We start from the raw sequence: 20,873 nt of genomic DNA on the forward strand, positions 1-20,873 counted from the left end.
GGCAATATCGTCGAGTCGCAATTTAAATCGAATCGTAGAAGAATCAAATCGGGAGAAAAGCATATCGTCCCAGCCCTATCACACATACATTTACACACACCTTGAAACTGAGGCAGCTAACAGAAATTCAGTCATCCTTAGTTTTACACCCTTCACATTTGCTTTGAATGTCAACACACCTCCCATAGAGCCAATCTGCTATATGTGTCCCAGCTTTCAGGGGGTTTCAATTTAGCCCACTTCTGTGTTAAGCACCAGCACAACACGGTGTGCTTAATGTGAGGCTGCATACAGCATGTACAGACAGAGGAGTAAGTCTATAGGAGGTGTCATATACAGTAATGACCACCCCACTCTCTCCTCTCAGCAGATCAATAAAACAGTCACCAAGGAGTTGACTACACTCTGCATCCATGTGTGTATGTGTGTGTGTTGATTTCCATTGAAATACTCCACAATAGCTAAAGATAAACCCCTTTCATGCACACCTATGCATGTGGTGTGTAGGCCTATTTGATTATGTTTTCAGCATTCAGCTTACAAAAACATGATTAAGCACATGCATGTCTGTGTTTTACACAACGTGTTTTTCAGCCTGATTCGCAATCATCACACCTTCAGCCTTAGCACCTTGAGAGAGAGAAAAAAAAACACGACGACAACAAAAGCAGGGATCCAAATCAATTAACCACCAAAGGTCATAGTGGGAGCACAAACAAAACTGCTAATTGGTGAGCCATGAAAAGTGCCATGGTCGACGTGGCCATAAATAGCCGTACATAATTTGTCGGTCCTCACCTAGGCTCTGCTTTGGCACAACGGTAATGTGAGGATAGCTGACACGCATCGCACCCTGCCAGTGACCAAATATAACTGCAGCGTCTTGGCTGATGCTTGTTGTGGTGGAGGATTCGCACTTCTAGGGAAGTTAGCAAAGAGGAGTGGGAGGAGATTTGTGCAGTCTGTTTGATTTTGGCTTGAATATTCTATATGTTGGCTGCGGATATGAGTGAACTGCTAGGGTTTAATTTCTCTGTCAAGAATTATTTTACAGTAGATTTGATTAAATGTGTTGGCTAAAGTTATCACTCTGAAAAATGTAGCTCATCTTCAGAGCCATGATTATTTAAGCACCACCATTTGGTGGCTAAATATTACATGTTGATGTACCTTCAAAACTTTATACTTTTTTTTGTACTATCAACAAAATAAACCTCAAAATGCCGCCCCAGCCTTTTTGTGTAGCGAAAACTGATCTTTTGTACACAAAAGATCCGTCTCTAACCTGTAAGCTGTGAGCCACACTGCTAGACGTGATGTAACATAACGTAATGTAACGTAACGTAGCGTTACATAATGCAACGTAACGTAACATAACATAATGCAACGTAACATACTGCAACGTAACGAATGCAACGTAACGCAACATAACGTAAAAACAACAACAAATGGCTGACAACTTCCCGTTAAATAATTATCGATCCTCATATTTGCAACATTTAATCGACTTCTAATGTTGGGAGTTTGTTTACAGCTTGCAAGCCCTAACCCTAACCCATTGAAGTTTGAAGTAGAATGCATCTGCTAACACAGCAGCTGACTCTTGTTAGCTTGTTCTTTTTTCTTTGTATTTCCTGATTCAGTGGAAGGATGTAATGAAGACTGTCTAATGACATACAGGAAATGCTTGTGCATCTATTTTAAATCAAGCAGGAAATATACTGTAATGCATAATTGAGATAAATCTTTAGCTTTACAGTACCTGAACTTATTTTGTTCTTATAAGTTGATTGCAAACTTACCTAAGGATAGGTTACGTATTAGTCCAAATACAGATAAAATGGTCAAAGTAATACAGCCCATATTGTTAGCTGTCCAGTGCAGGAATGTATTATTCCTTTGTTATCATTCTGTATTATGATGTGAGGAATCTCTTTTGTGATAAATATCAAGGCCAAAAAGTGAGCATTTTCTTTTCATTCAAATTGCTTGTGACTTAAAGCAGAAGTAAGCGGAATATTTGTGTTAATATAAGTCTTAAATAGTTATATCTTCCGACAGCAATCACTTATATAGAGTGTTTGGTCCGAAACACGGGTCTGTCAGTCACTCTGCTCTGCTGTAAGCCGAGGGGAAAACTTTCCTTGTATCCTACAACCTTTATCCAATGAGGAGAGAGAACGGCATAAAGGGGCAGTCCTCTCTGTGTGCGCAGCCAAGGGATGCGCGTGAATGTGGTGACGTGGGGGACTGCTAACTCGGCTGACAAGAAGTTAGCCAAAACGACCGGATCGCTTACTTCTGCTTTAATGGTGTCACTGACACCAGGTTTGTGTTTTCACTGATCCTTTATGGGGGGCACGAGGTTACCTGTCACCTCTTAATCCCGTGTTTTGCCGGTGAAAGAGTGGAAGAGCGAGGGAAACTGTTGGTCTACAGCTCTGATTGGAATCCTGTCTTGGCTAATAGCAGGATTATGTCTGATACTCCCTCTAAGCCAACACTGCCAGGTTTTTTTTATTCAGTTATAGCCTGGGTATCTCCTGGGTTTTGTTATGAGAGTGTAGCGTTATCGGTTGTGTGAATGTAAACACTGTCAAGAGGAACTGTAAGCGAGGAGGACAGATGCGCTCAAAGGAAAAATACCTCTCGTGCAGTGTGACCAAATCTTTTTTTTTTCCTTTTTTTTTTTTTTTTTACACATCACAGCGGTAAGAGCTGCTCTTGTTTATCGATTGTGTAGATTTTCCACTCATGAATAAGCCTGGTGATTTGCAAGGTGCCAAAGTTAATCTACTTTGCATACATAAATTGGTAAGCAGCATCTGTTCCTTCTAAAGCTTAAAATGGAAGTCAGGAAATCAGAAAATTACCTAATTATTCATACATTACTGACAAACCTGAACGTAAATGAAATTACAACAATGTGCTCTTTGATATTTCGGGAAGTTAAGATGTAGATGTGAAGGTGTCACAGTGGCAGTATGGTTCAGAGGGAATTGCTTTCACTCAGGCATTCAGCTATAAATGCGTTCAACACTTTATGGAAATGAACGCTATAACGAAGCTGTGAAGTATTGTGAGAGTGCATGGTCACACTGGAGCACTGACCCAAGAGCAGGCCGGGATTCAAGGACATGCAGAGGGAAGATCAAAGGGTCACGGTAATATCTAGGCTATTATAGTTTCTGTAAATGAATTACATGGGAATCATCTCTAATTGCCAGCCAGCGCAAATTAGAATCGCTTGATATACCAAATTTAATTTATTCTCCTTTCTTTTTTTGATTATGTAACAGAACTTTCTTGTCTACCTGAAGGGAATACACACACACGCAATAATAAGCGTAATGGAAACGAATAGCACAAAGAAAGATCATTCCAAGAGGAAAAATCTTTTGTAATCACTTAATTAAAGATTTTAATTGGAATACAACTTGGTCATTACCATAGAAATTCTCAACACTCAATTACCTCATTTATGTTTGTCTGCTGGCTGTCTGTTGGTTGGTCCACCACTTTGGTCTATAAATATGAATACTTAGGGTGGATTGCCATGAAATTCATAGCCCACAGAGGATCAACCCTAAATAATGTGGTGATACGCTGATTTTTCTTCTACTGCCACTATAGGAGGTCATGGTTTTCACTTTCATTTTGCCATCAGGATCAACTAGCTACTTTATGTTTATGCAAATGATAGCATGCTAAGCTAAGGTGGTGAAAATGATATTGAACAATGCATCTGCTAGCATTAGCTCAAAGAAACACTTTAGAGTTTGCATTATCCGTTAAAGATTATACCATGCTGATTATTTCAAATTCATAGAAACGTCAAATTAATTTTGTTGTGAAATGATATGAAAATAAAAGACATCATGGTCAACCACGTGTTTTAACACACATTCTCAATTCATTGTGTTCTTTCTATTTTATGTTGCATTTCATGACATCCATTTATGGACGATAGTTTTGACGGGTTAGTCACAAGGGGACCAATCCACCAAATGAAAGCATGAATCACATCACTCAGACTTTGTTCAAGATAGGATTTCCCATCAGTGACTTGAAACCAAAAAGGAGGCCATTGATAGTTAAATGCCCTTGATCTCTGAGTCAGCTAACAAGAAAAATCCAGTTCAGAGTGGGCATTTCAATTAAGGAGTGAATGTAGCGGTGTCAGTGGGAAGCACACAGAAATAGACATTCCCAAATGTCTTCTCCGACTCCCACTCCCTGTGTCTTTCCAGCTGTTTTGCAGAAACAACCATCCATCACTAGCCATTTGTGAAGTTGGTGCGTGTATGTGTGTGTATTGTGGACGTTTGCCAAGTGAACAGCTAGCGTCTATCCTTTGTGTCTGTGTGTCTCCCAGGTGACACATCACATCTTGTCACAACGGTGACTCACATTCCCTCAGAGTTGTCCGATGTTTTGGGGACAGGAGTGTGAGCACATCCACACAGATGTATGCCAATAAACCCGCCATCTTGCAATTATGGTTAACGCTCGAACGCACACACATGGTCACATACTGACACTTCAGGGCACCACCAAACAGGGTGGAGATACTAAATTATTCACGACGAACAGATCTGGACCTGCCACAGTAGGGTTTTAAAGGCACCATGAGCTATTTTCACGGGGCCCAAAAATTTCTAGCAGCACCCCTGCTCGGGCATGTACAAAAACACACATTTCGCCTGCCATGTAACACCACACCAACACGCCGTGCAATGTGCATCCTTTTCATAAGACTGTGGCGCATTAATCCAGTGCAGGTGCACTCATGATTAACTGACTGGGGATTATGAGAGGGAGCGGAACAATCAAGTAAAGAAAGGTCATAACACTGTTGGGAACAAGACTCCCGTCCCCGGCGCTCCACTTGAGCTTTTCCGGACTCTGAATTTTGTTCTGGTGTGAGCTCGTGGCCCCGCAGGCTCGTCTTAAAATGGGTCGGTGAGAGCGTGCAGAGTCCTAGAATCATCCTCAAGACCTGCAGCAGAACAGTAAGTCATCTAGTAGCTAATTATTTTCATTTTACGCAAATAATGTGTTAAATTTGATATTTGTAGTCACGGTAGCGTGTCCCCATAGACTTCACAGTGAGCCAGAAATAAGGTTTAGTATTTAAGAATGTCATTGTGCTTTTTGACATAGGGTGGGCTGCTTAGATCTTATTAATGATTGTGAAATAGCTACAAAACTTGCAGCAGTCATTTATGATTATGTTTAGGCTATTCATTTGAATCAAGATTGACTGTCACTGATTATTTGCAAACAGCACAAATGTCTCTCCTATCAGCCTATATTCCATTATTCATTGAGGCTAAAATCGTGTATGAATTGTCTCAGCTGGATATTAGAAAAGACGAACAACGATGATATGATATATGATATGAAAGCATCTGGGATTGGTGTAAATATCTTTTCCTCTCCATCAGTTAGATGCTAAAAAGTTAACATATGGAATACTAGGCTATGAACTCGTGCATCTATAGGCCTGATTCTTCTTCATCAGTTTTGGAGAAATGCTGCTGCTGCTGTCCACTAAACACTGCGACCCACAGGGAGGCATGGGGAGGGAGGGAGAGAGGGGGTGAATATGTGGTTCAGCGTTTCCCCTTCACAAGAACAGCACAGTAATCAATTCCGTTTAGTACAAATCCAATGCACTTAAACTTCCAGCGCGAATAACCACAGCCTGCAGAGCAGAGGTACATTTATCGATAAAGCAATTAATTCAAACCCCTCCTCCTCCTCGTCGTGCTGGCTGCTGCTGCTGCTCCCCCACCCACGGAAAAGGACAGTCAGGTAACGTTACTCTAAAAAATTACTCGTTACTCGTTCAAAAAGGAGAAAAAAAAAACGTTTAGGGAGGGTCCTTTTTTTTAAAAAAAATGTTTTTTATAAAAAAGTTATGAATGAAAATCATGGGAGCCATGTTGCCAAATGTAAAACTAACGTTAATATCCGAGAACAAACCCGGAAAAGTTAAAACATTGCCAATATTTTAACTTTTTTATGTGAATAAGTAAACTTTATTCGACGTTTATTGGCCGTTAACGAGGTCTTTGTAACGGCATCCTCGTCTGTTTCCATTAATTTATTTATTTAGAGGTAGGTAAAAGTGGTCACGTCATTTACGACGCCACACTGCTGACTTCGCGCTCCATTGAAAATTTTTAATAGGGACTGGGTGAGCACCAGTCTGTCCTCCGGAGGAGAGACAGAGGAAACACAGCAGAGAGCATCATCCCGAGAGCTCCTCTATCACCTCCGTCAAGTCCAACATAAACGAATAGAGCCGGACCGGAATTAGCTACTTCACTTTCAACGTAAAAGTCTAACTACTCCGAGCGTGGGATAATTAGGTAAGTGTGGGGCTAATAATCGCGTCAATTTACGTTTATAACAAGGAATTACCCTCATAATAATGATTTGTTTCTTTTACTTTATTATGTTGGCATTAATACGTTTCTGGTATCCTACTATTTTTTTTATAGTCGTTTTATTTTGAAAATACCAACCGGTAGTGGGGCTCGTATTTTGTGAGGCTTCACATTCTCTCTGGCTCTCAGAGCTCGGTCGGCTCGTAGAGACAGCAGGATGCCTAGGGGAGCACTCCGAAACACGGCGTCCGTTTTACCGTCTCCCGGTGTTGCCTCTCGGTCACAGCGACTCTGATGGGCGTTTTTATCTTCCTTTTACCGTCCTCCACGCTTGGATATTTTCGGAAGCCACGAAATGAAGCGAATGAATGTGAGCAACAAGAAGTGTCCTGTTGTTGTGCCTGACTGTCTCCAGCATCACTATTAGTCAAGTCCTCTCTGTGGATGCTGTGCCTCTGTGATTTTTTTTTTTCCTTAATTTTTGATTTTTTTTTTTTAGTTGTGTGCTTCCAGAGGATTTTATGTAGTGTTCAGTAGTGGACTACCCAACTTTTACCCGCTTTTTGTTGACTTTTTCTGAGGTTTTCCGTCTGTGAAACACAAAAAAAAGATTTCAGGATAGACCAACTCCGGAAAACCCAACGACTTGACATCTGCTCCTGGCGGAATAACCATTCTTAGGGGTTATTCGCCTGCACAAGCATCGTCTTCTGGGGTGGGAATACGACTGATGCTTGCCTTGCTCGTCTATCCGAGTTTTGTATCGTCTCGTTTCTGTTTTGTCTGTTTGTCCCACAGTGGCATGAAAATTCATGAATGCGTCCAAGGACATGTACTATACAAATTACGCATGCACCATGGCGGTAATGGGCTGTGCGTAATATCCTATTATTATACCTCCCCTACCACATGAATGCAATAACAAAACACATTCAATCTCATTCCTGTGTTTGGAGAAGATTTGGCAGATCCATCCTAACTTGAATGTGTGTGTGAAGCATGGGCGTTCAGGCTATGGCAAGGTAGCTTACTGTAATGCTTAAATGCTGAATATATTGATATTTTCTCATCGTAGTGTAACTATATCAGCTATATTTCATAACATTACACATGGGAAACCATAGTTTTATTATAAAAATGACTGGTGGTGGAGGATGTTTTGGATTACACATTGAAATGTGTCCTGCAACTCCTCAGCATCTTTGCGTCTCCAAGTCAGTGGCTGCAAATGTGCCCAAAGTTAATAGCAAATTAAAAACCTATTAGATTCAGCTCCGTGCCTTTGCCACGATTAACGCCCCGTGTGTGTATGTGTATAATATGTGTGTATGTGAGTGAACTGATGAGGGGGAATCTGCGCGCAAACATGCACGTCTGTCCATGTGCGCCCCTGGCCGCGCTAACATGCCCCTCTTGTGTGCCATGTGTGTGTGTGTGTGCGTGCGTGTTTGTATGTATGTGTGTGTGACAGCCACGCTGGAAGTCGCCCCCCATGTGGCCGTCGGGAGCGGGGAGCAGGCAGCCTTGCCCGCGGGAGTCGGCGCTGCGCAAGGCGGCCATCAGCGGGAACATCAACGCCCTGCCGCCGCACCACGTCCCCACCGGCCGCAGCGTCCGGGTCTTCATCTGTGCCAACCCCGACGGTAAGAGTCAGCAGCCCCCCCACCCCCCACTCCCCAACCTACACACTGCTCTAGAGCCCGAGGACCCTTCAAATGACACAAGGCACACACAGCTTTATTGTTGTGACTCATTTCACCAAAATATTCCAGACCTCTTAAGCTCCTACAGTGTTTCAGATAATTTAGGAATTAATGTAGCGTGGTTCCTAGGATCCAACTCCTGTGGACAGTTGTTGAGAAGTAATCACATGGAAAATTTGCTGCATTCACACACAAAAAGTGCAGTCCAGTCCCTTGGCTAAAGCTTTTGAAGTATAGTATAAGGTTAATGCACCTGGAATCAAAGGAAAGCCACTGTAGCTTGTGATCTTTAGCATTGATTGGGCCTATTTTAAAGGAAAAGTCAAGACTGTCAGAGTAAGATGCAAGTCTATCCAACCTGGCATTTAAAGACCCACTTCACCTAATGGAACCACTGGAAATGTCTTAAATTAGCGTACATTAGGGCCACTTGACAAAAAAAACAAATGGGTGCATGAGTTATTCCAGTAACACAATGAAACAACAGATTGCCCTCAGCTCAGAGTGCACAGTGTGAGCAGAGTGCAAGACAGTCAGGTCATGAGGGAGACACCCAGTTGCAGCTCTGTATTTGAATATGCCCTCTGGGCAAAGGGGGGTAAAAATAGGCTGGGTAAAACTGGAGTAAACAAGGGAAGGGAAGTAGAGTAGGCTATGGAAGAGTGAGAGAAGGCAGAAGGCAGAAGGAGGGCACGCCGGGATTGAAAAAGGGAGGTTTGCTTTCGTCGATACATCACTGTCATTTACTCACTGAGCAGATTGCTGCGGACCCCAGAAAAAAAGAATGAATGAATTGACGACAGATTATTGCACCGTTCTAGCCGGCGGTAGACACGGAGAAGTCTGGCATTGTTTGGCCACCTGTAGCTGACTCAGTCATTCAGAGCATCCCGACACAGCATGAGTTTCCCCCTCCGACGCACATGTGGATGGGAAAACGACGAGGGGTGGGCGGGCGGATGTTGTGGGGGCTATTCCAGTTAGTTCTTCTCAATCCATCGGCACAAATGGAAAAAGGAGCACATTTCAGCCTGAGCGGAAAAGAGAGCTAATTATAACTGAAATGCTGATATCCAGTGTATCTGTAGCCGACTAATGATGAAGCCGTAGAAGTGGACTCTGTCTCAGTTAAGACAGCTGCACAGAAACGCAGCTGAATCCACCACAAGTTTACCGTGATCATATCAAATTTTCAAACACTGCAGATTTTTTTTCTTTTGCTTATAAACTTTCCTCCCTGCGTGGGAAACTCACCCTGCTGTTACTCCATGCGAGCATAATCACACACAGCTATTCATAACCGTGACCTAGGTCTGCCCTCGGCCCTGCTGCAGAGCCTGCTCCTCCATGTTCACTAGAGGGGGCTATCCATGCACTTATTCCACTGTACATATACATGGTCAAATCAGACAGGCAATCAATAATAATGTAGCACAACTGGTTAAAATTCACATTTTTTACAGCAACTAGTCACACACTACAGTAAGAGAGCCTCTCTTTGCTTTAGGATTTCCCACCAGCACTCTAATGTAAACCCTATCATTGGCAGTATGGATTACATATAGTGAAGCAGTGGAGTTGTGTGTGTTTGCGCTCGGGATTGGAAAGCTGTAGCCTTGAAATTGAAGCAGTAACTCTCTAACCTTTCCACAACATGCTGAGGAGACACAGCAGGGAATTTATCCTTCCATTCCTCCCAAATATAAAATGTGTACGTACGCAATGAATACGAAAAAGAGGCAAACTGAACTATATGTTGCACTTAACGGCAGAAATCCATCAATACGGAGTCACTAGAAGAATGAACAATGCTTCCTCCGGTGATAATCAGACAACCGTATACAGCACCTTTTTTTATTGGGTCTGCGTGACAGTGCGACCTCTCTACTCTCATGATCTACACCACCTACACCACCTGCGGTTTTATGTTGATTATAATGTTGGTCTGCTGAATGTACCGACCACAATGCCTTTAATCCGACTGCGAGGCACACCCACCGCTTTATTTAGCTGCGTTAGACCTCTGCTGTGTTTGTTTTTGTCGTATTGAAAGGGTTCTGACAATCGATTTTAAAAGTACACTGTCCTCCTCGCAGGAATTTGATAGGGGAGAGTGGTTTCAGACGACGGCACGGCATGCAGATGCTACATTAGAGAGTTGATATAGAGCGTATAGGATCAAAGTGTTTGCCACAATGTAAGCCAAACGACTATTTATACCCTCCTTCTGTCATGTTAATGAATCATGCAAGTTTTTGGCTCAGGTAATAGCTTCATGTGTGTCCCTGTGTGTGTGTGTGTGTGGCAACAGCCGATCAATTAAAACTCTGTTATCAGTTCTTGTCAGTAATCAGATGCCAGCAACAAACCAGAGAAAGGCCTGACAAGGATTTATTCTCGGTGTTTGTGTGTGTGTACCGCTTAGTAAATTATGCAGACCGTCTCAACTATCAGTGTATGTGTATAGTATATTCATATACAGTAAGCATATCAGGACAAGTCCAATACCTTGTTGTAGTCACCTCGGGGCGCCCTGGCATGGGTTGTGTGCTATAGGCGGCTATTTGTATGCAAGCGATGGCTTAAGCTGTTTAAAGTTGATAAAAGCACCCGGCCTCAGGGATGTGATGCATAAAATTGTCTAACCCTCCAATGCACCACCAGTGTGTCACCACGGAGTCCACTAATTACCTTACATTTTACCCCACGATTATTCCAAGTGTTGCTTTTTTTTTTTTTCCTGTCTGTGTTGTTTGTTGGTTTTTAGCTCATATTTCTGTGATTCAGTGGTTGCTTTCCTATGAAAATATCCCTTTCAGCCTCCGCTTAATTATCCACTGTTTTTTGAATTGCATCTGGTGAACCAGAACAAAAGGGGCCGAGTAGGAGGGATGGCTGAGAGGACGGAGGGAGAGATAACAGGTGGAGAAGGCGGCGTCGAGGGTGTCTTTTGTTTAATAGGGTCTGGTGGAGTGCTGGATTTTTTTTGGACGGCCTCTGTTCTGCAGTATGTGAAGTTTACGAAGCGAACCCCCCCACCCCCCCACCCCTTCGCCCGAGCCCCCCCTCCCACTGCTTCCTCCCCTGTGCCTCAGCTCTTCTCCTGAAGGGAGACAGTGAGCTCACTCCGACTTGCTTGGCAGCAGCTTTTTAGTGACCTCTGTGAATTGTTTTTTTTCTCAGAGCTCTGTGTGGAGCAATCCTCCACCTCCAGGACGTCGCTCTTACAAATTCAGCAGCTGCCCCTTGTACGCTCGTCTAATTCCTTTCATGGAAGACGCTGTGAAAATATTTCACCAGGGAATGATGGCGATGATAGCAAGCAGCCCGCCAGATACACCTGAGTAAAATTACATAGTGATTAGTCACTCGTAGCCAACATAATTAACCTCGACAAAACTGGTGCGGTCTGGAAGCAGTTTATAAGTAATGGGAATTTTATTTCATGTGCACATGGAGGGCTGCGCTGTTGGAGGGTTTGGGGGTTTTTTACTGATAATTGAGACGGAAAATGGACAAAATCTTACTAGTAACTTCAAATTAATGTCTCCAGATATTCTAACTTTGCAAAACTCCTAAATAAATAAGTACATGCATGCCTTCTGTAACTTTTGATCATGCATGTTTACAGATTGTGTGGACTAACTCTAATTTAATTTCAAGATTCCATTTTTAGACATATTTACTTGTTAGAAGTAGAAATAAAAGTAGAAGTAGAAGAAGAAGAGCTATTGATTAATTTTCCAAAACTGAAGAGCATTACTACTTCACTTCAAAACTAACATAAATATTTAACACATCTCCCACACTTGAAATTCTCCTTGGGATATGATACATGCTCTCCTCATTCCTCTAGATTCTGCCCGAAACAGATGGAAATAAAAAATATTGCGTGCAGAGATTTATCATCCAAGATTAAAAAAGTAATATAGGATTATAGAAGACAATATAATGATCTGGCTACGGGGGTATCCAGCGAGGTAGTATGAAATAGATGCAGAGTAAATTAAATTGATAAACTAAATCTCTCTATACAAACTGAACATCTTCCAAACCTGCATGTGTTATAGAAGAAGTAAAAACATGCAGAGAGCCACAACCGGCTGAAGAATTACATCACACCTTTCAGTGAATATGATTTCATACTTCTCAAATTGTCCAGGGCAAATTACAGGCTCGCATTTAATGGGAAACTTTGAATATTAAACTGCTGAAAACTGAAGATTTTGCCCAGCGTGTCCATGGTTACCTGCTGTCTTCGCCACAGAGCAGAGTCTCTGATCTTCAAGAATCGGTCATCATGGATTTAATATTGGGCATTAAGATGTGTAGTGTGTTCCTGGCATAAATGTGAATATGTTGAACTCTAAAAGCCCCTCCAGTGGCTTTTTAAGGTAACAGCTGTTAGCACAGATGTTATAGTACATTTTTTTAATGTAGGGTAGATTAACGCTGGTTCCATGTGCAGCCATTGTGATGGTTATTCAATCAAACGTATATTATGCTCGAGGTGGCGGGGCAGGGGAGTTCTGCTGTTGCCGGTGCATTCACTTCCACCGTCTCTGTATTTCACTGTACTGTACATCACATCGTCGAGGCTTGATTCAGCGCTTGGGCGGTGGCACAATAACCTCCAGTGGATTTCCTTCATCCTGATTCGGTGATAGTCTGATAACCTGTAGGGTTCAGGGAAATGCACATCTGGCCTTTATGGATGGCTGATTTACACAGCCACAATTAGCCCTCAGCGTCTTCCAGGTCATTCGGTATCGATTTGCTCACTGACTGTGTTTGCATCGTGGCGGCGCAGGTTGAGATCTGCACATCAGAGGGTTTGGTTCGAAAGCAAGAAAGCGCGTTTGGTTTCTTTTGAGCGGCTAATCCGCTGCATTTATGCTATTGTGAAATGTGATACTTTGATGACATAACAAGCGTGGGGGAAAGGCAACATGCTGCAGGTTATTAGCTGAACTTGAGCCCGGGCAACAACAAGCTTCATATGTTATCATTAAGCGATATGTTGATGAGTGTTTTGATTATTTAATGACTCATCTAGTCTACTACAGTAAATGCCAGAGAGGATGGTGTAGTTTTACAGAGCCAAAGGTGATGGCTTCAGATATATCACTAACAAAAACCCCTGAGAGATGCAATTTAATTAACAAAGAAAGACAACAGATCCCTGGAACTGGAAAGTGTTTGGCTCTTTTTCTTGATAAATGACTGAAATTATAAAACAGTTGACTGCAATTGACATTAACTTTATTACTGCCTCACCCAGTGGTTATTATTATGACTCCCTTAAAGGGATAGTTCAACATTTTGGCAAATTGGCCCATTGCCATAATCCCTATAGTTTTAGCAGTAGGTTCATTATCTTTATTTGTCGGTGCAAGCTATTTTTAGAACGGCGGAGCAGAGCCGTGAGCTGCTCAGAGCTACGCTATGGAGGCTAATGGGATTTCTTAGTTTCCGTCATCAAACTCATCAAATACACAATCCAACAACTCCAAAATGCCCTGGTGGACAAGTTGTGACCTGCACATTCACCATGCTATGTTTGTGTTAGTCTGAAAATGACGAGGGCCTTGGTCTCCACATGTGATGCCGGTCTCTTGTTAAAATGTTTGTTCACCCGAGTTGTGAACATACTGTATTTTCTCACAACACGTTAAAACTACCCCTCACTGTGCAGCTTGTTGACATAGTAAAATCCCAGCCATGACCAACAATTCACAACACACCCGACCATGAAAACACCTCCTTCTAAACCAGGACAGACAGTTTCAAGGATGCTCGATAAATTATTACTATTTTGTCCAGTTCAATGCGACTGCCTCCTTTCTTGAGGTAAGGAAGCTGGTGTTGTTGTCCAGCAGCACAAACATTGCAAACTATCTGCTAGGTACAAGAGCAGAGCAGAAATAAAAACACAAACTGCTCTGCTTTTCAATGAATGTAGTTGAAATGTAATGCTGGAGTTTTATTCTGTCTTGGAGCAGCCCTGTGGCCAGAGGCCTTCAGGTAATGTGACCGCTTCTTTGTTGCTATTCAACCATTTGTGAGTGGAAGCACTGAAGCTCTGATTATCCTGAGACACTTTTTTTTTTGGAAAATATACAGTACGTTTCTGCTGAATTCTTAAAAACTTTTTGCACTCTTGTGTGCACCATAAATTAAATTCCTTTCACCTTCATCATTCGCCTTGAAGATTCCTGCCTCCATCCCAGTGTGAGTAGATGGATATAGTACATCTTCAATAATGAATATCTGAAACCTGTTGAACCAACCCTTTAAGTACCTCATACATACTATCCCTGTCAGTGTGGATGACCACGGTGCCACAGCATTGTTCTATTTGCTAAGACACTTGTCTTGCGGACTTCACTCTCTCTTTTAATCAGAGGTCTCTAAGCGGTTGTGCATACCAAATGCCTCTGGAGTGTCGGCCGGCGGAGCTTGATGAGAGCAGAGTGATTGCTTTGTCAGAGCCTCGTTGATGAGACTTTGAGAGTGCAGCTGTAGAGTGACCCAAGTGTAGAGGAACCAAGCACCAGCTGAGGAAGTATCTGTATAACTAACGAACTTTATCATGCTGGAAATTTAGCAATATGTCTTGTTTTAGCTGGAAAAAGTCAAACATTCACAAGTTGCAGCATCTCAAATATGAGGATTCGCTGCTTTCCGTTGTAAATTGAATATCTTTGAGCTTTGGCCTGTTATTCAGACAAAACTGAACTTCCTGATAGCCAGTTTTTTATATTCTGTAGACAAAAAAATAATTGAAAAATGTAAGGAATCATTACTTGTAACCCAAGAACCGAATATGAAAGAAGGCGGATAAAATGGAAATGAACCAGGAACATTTGGCTCTCCGTCTCTTTTCAACTAGCTTCCAATGAGTTCCCTAAAGGGCAACGGAGGAAGAGAGAAAAGAAAATTAAGTGAGAAGGGTGAAAAAAAAGGAGGGGAGAGCCGACAGGACATATCTAAAAAGAAAAAGATAGATTGGTTGGCACTATTGAAATAAACAGATTGGAAAATTGGAGGGAGGGACACACAACGAGAAAGGAGGGCGACTGTAGCATCCTGTCTTTGTTCTGTTGTGTGTGTGTTTGTGTGTGTGTGGGTGCGCACATAATAGACACACACATACGTCAGGCTGCCACAACTCATCATCATCCCACAACAACAACAAAAAACAAAAAAAAAGAAGAGAAGAGAAGAGAGAGAAAGTGGGAGAAGCATCTTGCCTTTATCAGCACAATACAAACAACTACACAGTTTAGTCTGTCAGGTCACATCCACACACAGTTCAGCAAGATGCAGATTCCAATTACACAGGTTTTCTGCCACTTAACATTTTCTCAACACAGAAACACGCTTCAATCTAAATTCCATAAACGCTGCTATTTTTTTTTTTTTTCTCCAACGTATGATGTCAGCTGTGTCACCGCGAGATATTTTACGTTTATTGTGGTGTAATGTGTCTCTGATGGAGTGAGATGAGAGCACCACTGATGCAGCAACTGCCATTTATTTAATTTGCATACTATTACAGCCGTTCGGCTTTGATTTGACATTTTGCTCGGGTAGCTGTGGGCGGATACATGTACGGTCACGGCCCAAAGCCTTACTAAAGATAGATGAGAGAAAGATACGTCAGACCGAATCTGTGGGCTCTTCTACTCACGCTGCGTATGACACGCTTTCACCGCTGAGGGGCTGTTTGTGTGCGGCCGTCCGCCACGCGTGTTTTCCTCGCGCATGCATATGTGTGCAAGCCGAGCGCGTGTGTGTGCAAGTCGGAGGCCACTTGGTCACACAAGAGGAGAGAGGGGGGCATGTTCTGTTTTTAACAATCCATCCACACCCTTCAGAAAAAAAAGAGAGGGAGGGGGGGGGGGGGGAAGAGACTGGGCCTGTCCAAATAAATTACAGTAACCATTTGGAAGACAGTGAAAAAAAGAGAGGTGAGGGAGGAAAGGAAAGTGGGACACAACGTAGACGCTGTGGGCACTCACTCTGTGACACTCCCGACTGTCCAATATGATCACTGCCTCACTGGCGCCGCATAATCCCACATTCTTCAAACAGTGTGTGTCATCGGGAATCGTCTCTTTGTGGGTGTGAAACATGGACGCACGTTAAGAAATTATACACAGACACACGAACAAGGTGCTGCCTGAAGATGTGAAACCATAAGTCAGTTATTCTATCAGTCAATCAACAGAAAATGGATCTATTCGGAGTCAATCCTATAGTTTTCTATGCAAATAAATGTGCTCGTCTTATTCGCTCATTGGAAGGATTTATCATTGTCAACCAGAAACTTGAAATGAGGAATGATTATGGGCATATTTAGGCCTGCGTGATATGAGAAAAATGTGCGATGACACTGTTCAATAACAATAAAAGAGGAAATATTTACAACCATACAGCTCCTGAGCCTGTCTGTATTAATAAATACGTAGCGTGAAACACTGAATAGAATAATAGGAAAAAATATTTTGAACATACTTATATTGAACAACATGACAACATATACTACATATGATATTACATAACATTTAACCCTCTCCTGCCACCTCTCACCTTTTGTGATGTGTTTATCATGCATGTTCATATCGCATTGGCGATGAAAATACGATTAATCGGTCAGCCCTAGGCATATTCCACTATTTTCAGATGTTTTACAAGCAAAACTACTCATCAAATCATTGAGATCATGTTCGTCATGAAATTAAAGGGATAGTTCAACATTTTTGGCAAATTGGCCACCTGTCATAATCCCTATAGGAGTAGGTTTACCTTTAATTTTCGGTGCAAGCTATTTTAGAACGGCGGAGCAGAGCCGCGAGCTGCTCAGAGCTACACTACGGAGGCTAATGGGATTTCTTGGTTTCCCTCATCAAACTCATCAAATACACAATCCAACAACTCCAAAACCCTCTGGTGGACAAGTTTTGAACTGCACATTCACCACGCAATGAGATAATAATGTTGGTATAGGTAACGGACCTACTGCTAAGACTATCAGGATTATGGCAATATGCCAATTTGCCAAAATGTTGAACTATCCCTTTAAGGCTTTCAGGTTTATTTACACTTTTTTTTTTTTGCTCCAGGTGATCAAAGTTTGTGTATTTGTACATGTTTTCAGAGCATTTGAGTTACTTTGTGGTTCTCTCTTTGGTTTTCAGATACAGAAGCAGAGAGGAACGCACTGAAAGAGCACGTCTACCCCAAACTACGAGACTTCTGCAGGGAGAACTATGGGATTGAATTTCAGGTAATTCGCTCACTTTGTTTATCTCGGTTCACCTGCAGCTCCAGAGACCTGGAACTTCCAGAGCTGCAGCTCAGCCAGAAATGACTCCAAACCTACATCACGGCTCAGGCATGGCTCCATTGCCTGGAGGGGCCCACCCACCCCCCGAGAGCCACACACAGAGGCCCCTGTCCCTTTAAGCGGCCAGAAGGCCAGCAGAGATAAGGCTTCCATCGGTAAGGGCTGGCACAAATCTAGCCGTGGATAAGGCAGCATGATGCAAGGGCTTTCCCTTTGTTGTTGTCAGAGAATTGCTGCACTCTCCCCGTGGTGTCCACTGATGGAGATCATTTGCAATGCAAATCAGCATCAGTGTATACAGAAAGATTGCTGTCAGAGGTTTGTTTGTTTAACAAATCCGAGAGAGCCCTCGAGTCGGGTGGAGATTTCTGCCACAGATCGTCGCTGGAAGGATTTTCGGAGTTTTGTTTCCGACGCGGGGACTTGCAACCCCTGAATTGTTTCGTAAGCTGTAGTCAGCGGGGCGTCGGCGGCTGATTCTCATCTCATGCCAAGAATGTTTGGATCATAAACGTCTCCAGGCAAATATCATTTGTAGATATTGTAACAAGACTCAAGTATTTAGAATACCTCGTCTATATTCACAAGGATTGTCCGGTCGTTTGCACAGATGGACATTTTCCATATTTAAGCCGGTGTGAATATCTCCTGCTTCTCAACAAATCCTGTTTTTGAAAACTCTTAAAAACAATGAGTTGAAAGCAAAACCCACACAGACTTTCAGCTGATTTCAGGAATAACTCAGATTGTCTTGGATGCAGCATGACAAAATGAGTTTTATATCTTAAAGGGATAGTTCAACATTTTGGCAAATTGGCCAATTGCCATAATCTCTATAGTTTCAGCAGTAGGTTTGTTACCTTTCATTTTCGGTGCAAGCTATTTTTGGAACGGCAGAGCAGAGCCACGAGCTGCTCAGAGCTACGCTACGGAGGCTAATGGGATTTCTTGGTTTCCCTCATCAAACTCATCAAATACACAATCCAACAACTCCAAAACACTCTCGTGGACAAGTTGTGACCTGCACATTCACCACGCTATGAGATAATAACGGAATGTTATGAGACAGAGTTGTTTTAGAGGTAAAACCACTGATTTTTCGGCGAGCGGTCTCTGTATTTGCCTCGAAAACAACTCTGTCTCTCAATATCATTTATCATTTGCCATCATTTGGAAATCAGCAAAGCACATACAGTACCAACCAGTACCACAGACTGAATGCCCCCAAATGATTCACCTAAAACCTCTCAGATTATCCTGCGCCCACAGCCAGGTAAACAACGTTGTACGGTTTAACATATGCAAAGCCGATATTTCACGCATCACTCTGTCAAGTCAAAGGGTCAAAAAACCACCAAACAATAAGACAAACATTAAGAAACACCCCTGTGTTATATTATATTCCCGTGCGAGATAATGCGGGAGAAGCAGAGACGTTTTGGCTCCGGTATCTGTGGCCACGTGTCTGTCTGGTGATTCAGCTCGCTGTGACGAAGCGTGAGCTGAAATGATTATGCAGAAGGCCTGGGAGTTAATACTATGACTCACTCACTCCTCTTCCTCCTCCTCCTTCTCCCTTACCCAACCCTCCCTTGCTCCTCCATCCTCACCCACGCCTTGCTAGAATCCGTCCTTCAGCTAAAACCACAGTTTACTACAGATTTGTACTTGTGAATTAACATTATCATTTTACGTGTGAAATCTCAGTGTCTTCATATGTGAGCAGAGTCTGTTTACAGTCACATTCATCTTTTTTCTTTTTTTTTTTTGCTTTGATTTGTAATTTATGTGCGATCCCCGCCTCCTCCCCCCTTTTCACATACACCCTCTTGTCTCTCACACACATCCGCTGGCACACACTGACACACATATGCCAAAGCTGATGAAACCCAGTTCTCCCCGGTCCCTCATCACTTGACTCAGTTTCTATCCAGAACCTTCCCTTAAGAGGGAAGAGTGAGGGATCGCAAGGAGATGGAGATGGAGGGATAGAGGGAAGGCAGATTGAAGGAAGAGGGCACCGAAAAATCCAGCCCAGGGGCCGAGGGCTGCGTCCTCATTCAGTCAGTGCACAGCGGCGGCACGGGGATCAGGCTCCATGATCCCTTTTTACCATTTCTATTCCCGTGTTTCCTGCGCTTTCTCTTTCTCTCTTTCTTTCTTTCTCTTTGTTTTTCAACACAAAACAGACAGACATGAAGAACAGAGCGAAAACAAAAGGAGTGATGCCAGAGATGCAATAAGGATCAGGGGTCAGATGAGGTTTCAGCGAGTCTGCAGCCATACTAGATCACTGCGCATAGTTGGTGTGTGTGTGAAGTTTGTCTTGCCTCAGTCGGTGGAAATCAAACATCCAACTGTCTCTCCGACCATGTGGTGTCGATGTTGGTTAAACACCGATCAGTAGATTTTCATGCTTGTCGAGTCATTCTCCACCCGATTCCTTTGTCTGACTCAAGCAGGACCCGATTCCCGTAGGGTAGCGCCGCGTTGACGCCGAACTTTGGTCTAACGGCTGAATGGAGACGACAACGTTGAGGCATGTGCCGCGTTACGATCATCGCACTGTTTATTTGACGCGAACCAGAGAGTGTGAACTGTGTTTTTCCCGGCGTTAAATGACAGGCATTACAGCTCTTTTTTCGAGTGCGGCTGCCTGTTAATTGGGAGCTCATCACGCCGCCGACGGTGCTGGTGTTTCCTCTCTATGTGGGTTTGTTTAGGTCGACCTCATTTTGGATTAACCAACTATTCTCAGGTTTATTTGAATCGGCTCGGGTCTTTTCCGTTGAATATTATTCTGTCAGATAAAGTTCTGTGAAGAGCCACATGAAATCAATCAATTAATTTACATAAACAAATCAATTAACCTGTGATTTCTTGCACTAAAATACATCATTTAATAGTAATATTGCCTGTATTGGCTCCTTTTTCAGGTGTACCACTTTTATTTCTTCGTATAGACTTTATTAGATACATTGCTTCTGCTCAGGTAGCTAGGAGACTGTTATTGTGGCAGTTTGTCTTTCATATGTTTTTGTTGTGACCTGTGCGACTTATACGTATCTCTCGTTATTTATTGCTGTGCACTGGCGGCCAATCTCGTTTCCCCTGTGGGGAATAATAAAGTTATTTAATAAAGTTATCTATTGGTTTTTTTTTTTTTGGCAGCTGGGAAACAGGATTTTTTTTTTTTTTGACAGATTGTGTGCTTTTAGTGCTGGAGCACCTGATAACAGCAGAGCCCAGTGGTGATTTGAAATCTGAAAAGACATTTAAGTTTCTACTAAGTCTGTCGAAACATTTATAGAAGTCTAGCAGCTTACATTCATCAGTCTCCAGTAGGGCTGTCACAATCAGGAAATTTAGTTGACCATTAATTGCCAGACAAATATCACGATATACAATTTAATTGTCTTTTTC

At 42.7% G+C, this 20,873-nt stretch overlaps 1 protein-coding gene across 2 annotated transcripts in view; it reads left to right on the forward strand.

Moving 5' to 3' along the window:
- The first annotated feature begins 4,745 nt into the window (after positions 1-4,745).
- nwd2 (NACHT and WD repeat domain containing 2) overlaps positions 4,746-20,873 on the forward strand; it is a 50,605-nt gene continuing 34,477 nt past the window's right edge. The window contains exons 1-3 of one of the 2 annotated variants that reach the window (XM_085758953.1): positions 4,746-5,012; positions 7,867-8,038; positions 17,302-17,390. In XM_085758953.1, the coding sequence (XP_085615079.1) occupies positions 7,888-8,038; positions 17,302-17,390 (240 nt within the window). In that variant the 5' untranslated portion in view covers positions 4,746-5,012; positions 7,867-7,887. Of the gene's footprint in view, positions 5,013-6,587; positions 6,766-7,866; positions 8,039-17,301; positions 17,391-20,873 lie in introns of those variants that run through there. The other variant, XM_085758952.1, reaches the window with a different exon arrangement.

Source organism: Trachurus japonicus, chromosome 18, assembly GCF_045865225.1.
Source record: "Trachurus japonicus isolate A0001 chromosome 18, Traja_1.0".
Lineage (NCBI taxonomy): Eukaryota > Metazoa > Chordata > Actinopteri > Carangiformes > Carangidae > Trachurus > Trachurus japonicus.